The sequence below is a fragment of the Jaculus jaculus genome, chromosome 15, assembly GCF_020740685.1.
Source record: "Jaculus jaculus isolate mJacJac1 chromosome 15, mJacJac1.mat.Y.cur, whole genome shotgun sequence".
NCBI classification, from domain to species: Eukaryota; Metazoa; Chordata; class Mammalia; order Rodentia; family Dipodidae; genus Jaculus; species Jaculus jaculus.
The window spans coordinates 67211561-67222156 of record NC_059116.1 but is presented as its reverse complement, the minus strand read 5'-3'; the positions used below and the strand labels follow the sequence as shown (position 1 = coordinate 67222156).

The 10596-nt window shown below is 42.5% G+C and overlaps 1 protein-coding gene and 1 pseudogene across 1 annotated transcript; both read left to right on the top strand.

The window, feature by feature from the left end:
- The first annotated feature begins 5781 nt into the window (after nt 1-5781).
- Nucleotides 5782-6021, top strand: LOC101613637 (general transcription factor IIH subunit 5-like). Its single transcript, XM_045134766.1, has one exon. The coding sequence runs from the start codon at nt 5782-5784 to the stop codon at nt 6019-6021; it is 240 nt and encodes a 79-aa protein (XP_044990701.1).
- A 2384-nt stretch (nt 6022-8405) lies between these two features.
- On the top strand, nt 8406-9550 carry LOC101613357 (annotated as a pseudogene).
- The last annotated feature ends 1046 nt before the right edge of the window (nt 9551-10596 follow it).

Genomic DNA, 10596 nt, shown 5'->3' with positions numbered 1-10596 from the left:
GCACAGGGGTGCACACATCTGGAGTTCTTTTTCAGTGGCTGGAAGACCTGGCATGACCATTCCTCCCTCCCTCCCTCCTTCCCTCCCTCCCTCCCTCCCTCCCTTCTTCTCTCCCTCCCTCCCTCTCCCTCTCTCTCTGTCACTCTCTCTCTCTCTGTCTCTCTCTCTCTCTCTCTCTCCCTCTTTCTCTCTGTCTGTCACTCTCAAATAAATAAATTAAAATTAAAATTTAAAAAAATTAAAAGCTGATTGAAAAAATTGTGCTGGGAAAACTGGATATCCACCTGCAGAAGAATGAAATTAGATCCATATCTCTCTCCCTATAAACTATAAAGTCAATATAGACTCAGGACTTCAATCTAAAACCAGAAACACAGAAAGTGCTAGAGGGAAACGGCAGGAAACACATTCTAGGATATAAGCACAGGAAAGAACTTTCTGAGCAGGATTTCAATAGCACAGGAAATATACCCAAGAATCAACAAATATGAGTACATTAAATTAAAAGTTTCTGCACAGCAAAAGACACCAAAAAGCAAATAGACAGCCTATAGAGTGGGAGAAAATCTCTGCCACCCATGCTTCAGACGGGGACAAAGAACTGGAGTTTTTAAAAACTACAAAAATTAAACACCAAAAAGAATTAATTTGCCAAACACCAAGTGGGCTAATAAACTGAACAGACATTTCACAAAAGAAGAAACACAAATAGCCAACAAGTGCTAAAGAAAATGCTCAATATCCCTAGTCATCAGGGAAATGTAAACAAAACAACTTTGAGACACCATCTTAGCCCAGTTAGAGTGGTTAGCATTAATAGACAACAAATGCTGGAGAGTGTGCAGAAGAGATATGGCTGAATCTGGATGGAAGCCAGTTCCCAGATGGTTAGCCCATATAGTGCTAAGAAGCACAGCATGGGCTGCTGAAGGAAAATGGCCAACCACATTGTGAGCAAGCAGGGGACCCTGCTACATGGAAGCAGCCAGCCTGACAAGATGCACACAGCCTAGGTGGGTAACCAATGTCTCTCTGATTGGCTAAGAGATCCACTCAGTGAAAAGGAACCCATAGTTGGAACTGGGAACCAAGTTATAATCCTATGGAGACCAAGATCATGGACTCCAATGAGAAGCTCCCACTAGTCTTTGGCAAAAGGTGAGGATACACCCATTAAAATCTCTCTAAATTAACCTATTCTGACCTCACTCTCCACTGGAGAATCTGATTATTGTTTTTTTCTTTTCATTTTTTTTTTTCACAAAGCAGCAAGAACCAGGGACAACCAAAAAACTACCAACAAGAAAACAACAGAGAGCTGACTTCTTCACAGGAGATGAACCACCCATAGCACAGCAACCAGGGCCCAGGTGAACCACAGAAGAATTGGCAAGATGAGCAAGAGTGTTACTTCCATGGCAAGCCTGATAACCTGTGCCATGGTGATGGAGACAGACCCTGAGGATAGTCAACATCTACCAAAGCAGAAACACAGAAGCTGCTGACAGCTCAATAAAGGAGAAGCACGCCCACCAGGACTCAGGGGATCTTGCAGAAGAGGGGGTGGGAAGAATGTAAGAGCCACGTGGTGAGAGGGAATATCCAGAGGCATTACCCCCACACACAATGTCTGAATGCTGCTTTCACATTTCATAACCTACAACTCCATGGTGAATACCAGCAAGCCCACTGAGGAGGGCTCTCAGTGGAGTGGGGGCACAGAGAAGAGAGAAAAGATGCTACCAACATATAATGTGTCCATACAAAGTTTCTACTTAATACAAAAAAGAGAGAGAGAGAGAAAGGGTCTGAAGGGATGGCTTAGCAGTTTAAGCATTTGTCTGCAAAGCCAAAGAAACCCTGGTTCAATTCCCCAGTACCCACATAAGCCAGATGCACAAGGGGGCTCACGCGTCTGGAGTTCGTTTGCAGTGGCTGGATGCCCTGGCGTGCCCATTCCCTCCCTCCCTCTCTCTCTTTCTCCCCCTCCTTTTCTCCCTCTTTCTCTGTCAAATAAATAAATAAATAAAAATATTTTTAAAAGAAAAATTTTATATGGTATACAAAATGTTTCTTGTGGAAATTGGGTATGGTGATACATGTCTGAAATGAGGTAAGAAAAGAGTATCAAAAGTTTAAGGTCAGCAGCTGACAGAAAGCTGAAAGAAGCCATTCTGCACGCAGTCCAATGGGAGAGAGAGAAATGACCAGTGAAGATACTCAACAGTGGACACTGCAAGCCTTATATTTGGCAAGCCAGGCCAAATGAGCCAACAGTTGCAATAGTGACACGTCTGTCATGGTGGAAACCAACTGCACTCTAATTGGACTGGAGGCCAGCTCCATGGGAGGGAATACATCTCTGATACTAAAAACCTACAACAGGGGTAGTCATGAGCCCTTGGGGTATAACATCTGCTGCTGTCTGGCTAAATGTATATACTATGCTCATCAAACTGCCCAGTAAGCATTTCTCTCAATGTTCATACCCATATATCAATGCTACTCTCACTTTTGGTAGAGAACCTTCTCTTTTCAGATGGCAGTGACATTGGGATGACACAGAGGGCATCATGGTGCTGGGAAGAAGTGACAGGAGAGCTCAGCACTGAAATCTCTATCACAACTTCCAAGGCTCAGGGTCCATTGTAGAAGAGGTGGCAGAAAGAATGTAAGAGCCAAAGGAAGGGTAGGACTCCTTACAACCTGCTCCTCCAGACACGAAATGGCCTGGATGTCCATGACCTCACAGTGCCTGACACTACCTACACAAGACCATCATAATAGGAGAAAAAGATCATGACATCAAAATAAAAGAGAGACTGATTGAGAGGAGGAGGGAATATGATGGAGAATGGAGTTTCAAAGAGGAAAGTGGGGGGAGGGAGGGCATTAGCATGAGATAATTATTTATAATCATGGAAGTTGTTAATAAATAAATACATACATAAAATAAAATAAAATTGGCAAAATGAGAAATCTTCCAGGTAAGATGGTGTCATGGGAGCCAAGCCAAACGAGCCTACGGAGGGATTTAAGCAAAACCCCAGCAAAACACCCTCTTCTGAAAAGCGAAGGAGTATAGGTTATTCTTAGACACAGCAGAAAATCTGGAAAGACCAAGATCCACTAGAAAGGAGGGAAACGGCCAGAATCCCACCGAGGCTCTTGCAGCCCGCTGATCCCCACACCCACCTGGAACTGCTCCACCAGGTGTGCCCAGCAGTGGCAGCAGCAGAGACCAAACAAGGGGATATTTCAACTTCATCAGCCCTCTTGCAAAGTTAAGAAATCTGCACATCAATTAAGGAGCTACTGAAAGGGATACAGGTGGAACTCCAGAGTCTGATCTCTCCCATCGCCACCATCAGAACCGCGAACCTCCAGCATTCAGCCCCCAGTGGCAGCGCGGCCAGCAGAGCTGATCAGAGCTTCAGCTACGCAGCACGACATGGAGGGTTCGAGGTGGACACTCAGCATTGATGATATTGGAAGCCACTCCAAAAGGGAATGAGGCCAACTGACAAAAAAAAAAAAAAAAGGGAGGGGCACATAGGCCTGCATTGGAAGAGCTAATCTCTCTTTTTTTGTCAGGGCAGGTTATGGGTTATATATTCTTGGTTAGCTTTACTATTTTCAAATAATCTGTATTTGGGGGGTTGAATATTGTTGCCTTTGATGCTTTTATATTTATAGGGCCCTTGTCTTTTTCTTCTGTCATTACTGGGGGCAGGGTCTGATCCAGATCCAGGCTGACCTGAAACCCAGTTCAGAATAGGAATCTCTACCTCCCAGCTGACAAGATTAAGGGTGTAGAACAACACACACCCTTAGGGATGTTGGCTTTATAAAATTATCTGTCTATTTTAATCACCACAATTGCATACTTTGTGCTGGTTTTTACTGAATGTGTATAATGCTCAGCTGAAGTTTAGAATTTGCCAATAAATTGTTCTACCCAGTCTACTAGAATACTTGCTTAGCAAGCAAACTCAACACCTAGGATTACTTCTGCGGCTGGATTGGGGTACAAGAGCTACACCTAGCACCTTAAACCCATATCCTGAGGGTATATAAAGGTGAATTGCCACATCTAAGAACACTGGAGATAAGTAGAAAACCCAAGAATTAAATCAATTCAGGATGCAAAAGTCGCTACCTTATAATACAAGAAACTCAAAGAATCAAGAAAATACAGTCCCACCAAAAATTATAAATCCATCAGAAATGATCACCAATGAGACTGTTTTAGATGAAATGCCTGACAAAGATTTCAAAAAAAAAAATGATGGTATTTATACTCGAAGAAAACAAAGAAATTAAAGAAGAAAACAAAATCGTGAAAGAGAACACAGGAAACCAGCTTAATGAAATAATGAGGTCATTACAAGACATGAATAGAGAAATAGAAATACTGAAGAAAAACCAGGCTGAAATCCTAGCTCTGAAGAATAGTCAGTGAGATTAAAAAAATAAGTGTGGCAAGTCTCACCAGTAGAATGGAAGAAAGAGAGAACAGATTATCTAAACTATAAAACCAGGGGGCAGACCTAATACAATCCAACAAAGAGAAAAACAAGCTAATAAAAAGGTATGGATGGGAATTTCCAGATACTGGGACCCTATGGAAAGCTCAAACATAAAAATTCAGGGTATAATAGAAGGAGAAGAATTTCAATCCAGAGGCTTAACAGGTGCTTTCAACAAAAATCATAGAAGAAAATTTTCCCCAAATTGGAAAAGAAATGCCAATGCAGATACAAGAAGCTTTTAGAACACCAAACAGGCAAAACCTGGAAAGAACCTCTTCTGGCCATGTTATAACGAAACTACTGAACATGCAAACCAAAGAAGATATATTGAAAGCAGTTAGAGAGAAGCAAGTCAACTACAAAGGCAAGCCCATTAGAAAATTGCAGATTACTCAACACAAACTTTAAAAGCCAGAAGGGCTTGGAATGATGTATTCAAGTTCTGAAAGATAACAACTGTCAACCAAGATTACTTTATCCTGCAAAGTTATCTATCCAAATTGATGGAGAAATAAGGACATTCCACAACAAAAATAGGCTGAAGGAACTTATGACAGCTAAACCAGTTCTACAGAAAATCTTTGAAGGAATTCTTCACATGGAATAGAAAGCAAAACACACACAGGAGGAAATAGGAAAAAATAAACCACACTCAAATAACAGTTAAAACAAACAAGTAAAGGGAAAATAGGAAACACTAAAAAGTAAGAAGAATGGTGAGAATAAATGCATACCTTTCAATAATAACTCTTTTTTTTTTTTTTTCAAGGTAGGGTCTCATTCTGGGTCAGGCTGACCTGGAATTCACTATGTATTCTCAGGGTGGCCTCGAACTCACAGCGATCCTCCTACCTCTGCCTCCTGAGGGCTGGGATTAGAGGTGTGCGCCATCACTCCTGGCAATAATAACTCTTAATATCAACAACCTCAATGTACCAAACAAAACACACAGGCTTGCAGACTGTATTAAAAGGCAGGATCCTGCCATTTGTTGCCTCCAGGAAACTCAACTCTCAATAAAAGATAGACACTGTCTTAGGGTGAAAGGATGGAAAACAGTATTTCAAGCAAATAGGCGTAGGGAACAAGCAGGGGTTGCTACCCTAATATCTGACAGGATAGACTCCAAACCAACATTAGTGAGGAAAGAAAAGAAGGTCATTTTATACTGATTAAAGGAACACTCCAGGTCGCTGGAGAGAGTGAGAGTGCATTCTTGAGGTCATCTGTACATTCTGCCTGGGAAAAGATGATCAACATCTTGAAAGGAGTGCTTACAGAATGCGACCCTGCCATGAAGCCATTCCTGCTGTACCTGGATGAGTCCAGCGCCCTGGGGAAGAAGTTCATCATTCAAGACATTGATGACACACACGTCTTTGTAATAGCAGAGCTGGTTAATGTCCTGCAGGAGCGAGTAGGGGAACTGATGAACCAAAATGCTTTCTCTCTTACCCAGAAATTAAAATACCAGACACTGAGTACCTAGTCAGGATAGGCCACAAATGTGAAAGACCGTTCCCATTCAGGAGCTGGGTGCCCAGGAGTCTACTGGGTATTGTGGGAAAGACTAAAGGATCATCTGTTTGGACAAAAACCCACAGAATGAAATTTGTTGTACAAAACATAATAATAACAATTAACAATTGACTATCATTTGGTTTTTCTTATCCTTTATTAAAATGTTTTCTCTGCCTTCTTACTTACATTTCCTACACTAAGAAAATAATGATGAGACATGAATTTAAATTATCACTGCAACCTAAAGATTTGTTTTGCTTGTTCCTCTTAACAGTTGTGGAGTTTTTTAGTGTGGGATTGTTGGACTTTGTTTCTGTTTCAAACTTTACAGATTTTTTATTTAAATATGCCAGAGTAGAAACTTTGGAGGTCTCAAAAATAGTCAACTGCTAGGTGTGGTGGTGTGCACCTTTAATCCCAGCACTTGGGAGGCAGAGGTAGGAGGATCACTGTGACATCAAAGCCACCCAGAGACTACATAGTGAATTCCAGGTCAGCCTGGGCTAGGGCGAAACCTACTAGATTTAAAAAAAGAAGAAGAGGAGGAGGAGGAGGAGGAGGAGGAACAAGAAGAAACAAAGAAAGAAAGAAAATAAAAGGCCAACTCTAACCAAAAAAAAGGAACACTCCAGCAGGAGGACATAATAATCCTAAACATGTATGCACCTAACATGAGGTCTCCCAGTTTCATCAAACAAACACTATTAGACGTAAGGTCACAGATTACATCAAACACAATTGTAGTGGGTGACTTCAGTACCCCACTCTCATCAATTGACAGGTCATCCCAGAAAAAAATAAACAGAGAGCCATCTGAATTAAATGATGTCATGGAATAAATAGACCTAACAGATAATCTACAGAACATTCCATCCAAATGCTGCAGAATATACATTTTTCTGAGCAGCACATGGATAATTCTCTAAAATAGACCATATATTAGGACACAAAGCAAATCTCAGCAAATACAAGAAAATTGAAATAATCCCTGGTAGACCACATTGGGATTAAACTACAGATCAGCAACAAGAAAAACTACAGAGCATACAGAAATTCATGGAGACTAAACAGTATACTATGGAATGATTAATGGGCCATGGAAGAAATCAAAAAGGAAATTGATAAATTCATAGAATCAAATGATGATGAAAACACAATATACCAAAACCTTTGGGACACAATGAAGGCAATCCTAAGAGGGAAATTTATAGCTCTACGTGCCTATATTAAGAAATTAGAAAGTTCACAAATAAACAATTTACTGATTTACCTTAAGACCTTGGAAAAAGAACAAGGTAAACCAAAAATCAGTAGATGAGAAGAAATAATAAAGATTAGGGCAGAAATTAATGAAATAGAAACCAAAAAAAAAAATCCAAAGAATAAATAAAACAAAGAGTAGGTTCTTTTTTGTTTGTTTGTTTGTATGTTTGTTTGTTTGTTTTGGTTTTTTGAGGTAAGGTCTCACACTAATCCAGGCTGACCTGGAATTCACTATGTAGTCTCAGGGTGGCCTCGAACTCATGGTGATCCTCCTACCTCTACCTCCCAAGTGCTGGGATTAAAGGAAGAGTTGGTTCTTTGAAAGGATAAACAAGATTGATAAACCCTTATCAAATCTGACTAGAAGACAGAAGAGATAAAAATTAATAAAATTGGAGATGAAAAAGGCACCATTACAACAGATACCGAGGAAATTCAGAAATTCATAAGGACATACAATAAGAATATATATGCCTCTAAGTTTCAAAATCTGAAAGAAATGGATGATTTCTTTGATTCGTATGACCTAGCAAAATTAAATCAAGAGTAAATAAACCATTTAAATAGACCTATAAAAAATACAGAGATCCAAGCAGTTTTAATGTCTCCCAACTAAAAACAGTCCAGACCCAGATGGATTCACTGGTGAATTTTACCAGACCTTCATGGAAGAACTAACACCACTGCTTCTCAAACATTTCCATAAAATAGAAAAGAAGGAATTCTACCGAACTCCTTCTATGAAGCCATCATCACACTCATACAAAACTAAACAGAGACAGAACAAAAAAAGAAAATTACAGACCAATCTCCCTCATGAACATAGATGCAAAAATTTTGAACAAAATACTGACAAACAGAATAGAAAAATATATCAAAAAGATTATTCAGGGGGAGGCCGCTGAGGATGGGGCGCTGCCACCTCCAACGCCACGGGATGTAGCGTCCAGGTCTGCGGTGCCCCCCCCCCAGCCCCGCCAGGCATCCCGCCCAGCCTGTTGACCACCACAGGAAGATCTCTGCCCCCTGGACCTGGGAGACCCCCAGCCTTTCCCCAAGCTGAAGCTACAGGGCATTGAGATGTTAGCAAGATGTCTTCCCACAAAGCATCTGCGGTGGCACAGGGCAGCGGGGCTCCTGCCAGCAACAGGGAAACCGACACACTGGAGCTGGCAGAACCGGGACCCCTGCTGGAGGAGAAGGGCAAGCGGGGGACTGCCACCACCACCACCAAAGCTGAAGAAGAGCAAACCTTCCCAGTGCCCAGGAAGAAGAGGAGGAGGTGCGCGAACTGACACTTCCCCGGCAGGCCCCCCATGCTGTGGCGAGGATGGAGGAGTTTGTGTACAAGGTCTGGGAGGGACGTTGGAGGGTCACCCCACATGATGTGCTTCCTGACCCCCGAAAGACGAGGACTCCCTGCCTCCCGGCCACAGACCACCTAGGCCCTCTTTCCGGGCTTGCTTCAAGAGCATCTTTGGCATTCACACAGAAACTGGCCATATCTGGACCCATGTACTTGGTTTTGTGCTGTTTCTGTGTTTGGGAATCTTGACCATGCTCCGACCAAATATGTACTTCATGGCTCCACTGCAGGAGAAGGTGGTTTGGGGGATGTTCTTTTGGGGTGCAGTGCTCTGCCTCAGCTTCTCTTGGCTCTTCCACACTGTCTCCTGTCATTCAGAGAAGGTCTCCCGGACTTTTTCCAAATTGGACTGTTCAGGGATTGCTCTACTCATCATGGGGAGCTTTGTCCCCTGGCTCTATCATTCCTCCTACTGCTCCCCACAGCCTGGGCTCATCTCCCTCACCATCGTCTGTGTCTTGGGCATTTCTGCCATCATGGTGGCACAGTGGGACTGGTTTGCCACTCCTAAGCATCGCCAGACAAGAGCAGGCGTGTTCCTGGGACTTGGCTTGAGGGGTGTCCTGCCTACCATGCGCTTCACCATTGCGGAGGGCTTTGCCAAGGCCACCACCGTGGGCCAGATGGGCTGGTTCTTCCTCAGGGCCGTGATGTACATCACCGGAGCTGGCCTTTATGCTGCTCGCAGTCCTGAACGCTTCTTTCCTGGAAAATTTGACATATGGTTCCAGTCTCATCAGATTTTCCACCTCCTGGTGGTGGCAGCAGCTTTTATTCACGTCTGTGGCGTCTCCAGCCTTCAGGAATTCCGTGATGGCCTAGAAGGTGGCTGTACTGATGACTCCCTGCTCTGAGCTTTCCCACCTGAGGGGTGCAGAAGGAACTTCCCAAGAGCTTTTAAAAAATAACTTCTTGGGCTGGAGAGATGGCTTAGCGGTTAAGCGCTTGCCTGTGAAGCCTAAGGACCCCGGTTCGAGGCTCGGTTCCCCAGGTCCCACGTTGGCCAGATGCACAAGGGGGCGCACGCGTCTGGAGTTCCTTTGCAGAGGCTGGAAGCCCTGGCGCGCCCACTCTCTCTCTCTCTCTCCCTCTATCTGTCTTTCTCTCTGTGTCTGTCGCTCTCAAATAAATAAATAAATAAAAATTATATAAAAAAAAATAACTTCTTTGCTAAAGCAAAAGGGAGAGTCTGGGTTGTTTGTTTCTAGAAGAAACCTCTTAGAGAATTCAGTATCAGTCAAGCTTCAGCTCACTTTCACAGCCACTGGGCAGTGAACTTTCCACTTTCATTCTCTGCCTGGGGAAGGTGTGAATGGTCAGCGCAGCCATCCCCCTCCTCAGTCCTCACCTTCTCAACAAGGCAACTACTGCTCCTTCACAGACACAGGACCTTGGAACTCACACTGAAATTTTCCCCCTCCAACCATTTTGGGAAAAAAGATTATGGCCTGCAACTCTTCATAAACTACATTTGTTTGTTTTTCTTGAAGAAAATATCCCTCCCTTGCCCCTTTCCTTACTTTGTAACCTGGCTTATAACAAGCCATCATTTTTGTAGCACACTTTTCAAAACAATTATTACGTAGTTCCATCTTTCTAGGGCCTAGACCTGCTTACACAGCAGGAAGAATAAATCCACCAACTTTTATGTACCCCAGCTAATCATGGAAATATGTCCAGACTTCAGATAACTTGAGTTTTGATTTTTTTTTCTTAGCAGAATAATGTAAAATTTAAATGGGGAAAGATATTTAATATTTAATACTAAGCTTTAAGAAGAATCCTGCTATTATTGTTGCTATGTATCTTGATGCAGAGACTATGATGATAATAAAAGAAGTAAAGAAGACACTTGGCATTTAAAGGTTAAAAAAAAAAAAAAGATTATTCACCCTGACCAAGTTGGCTTTATCT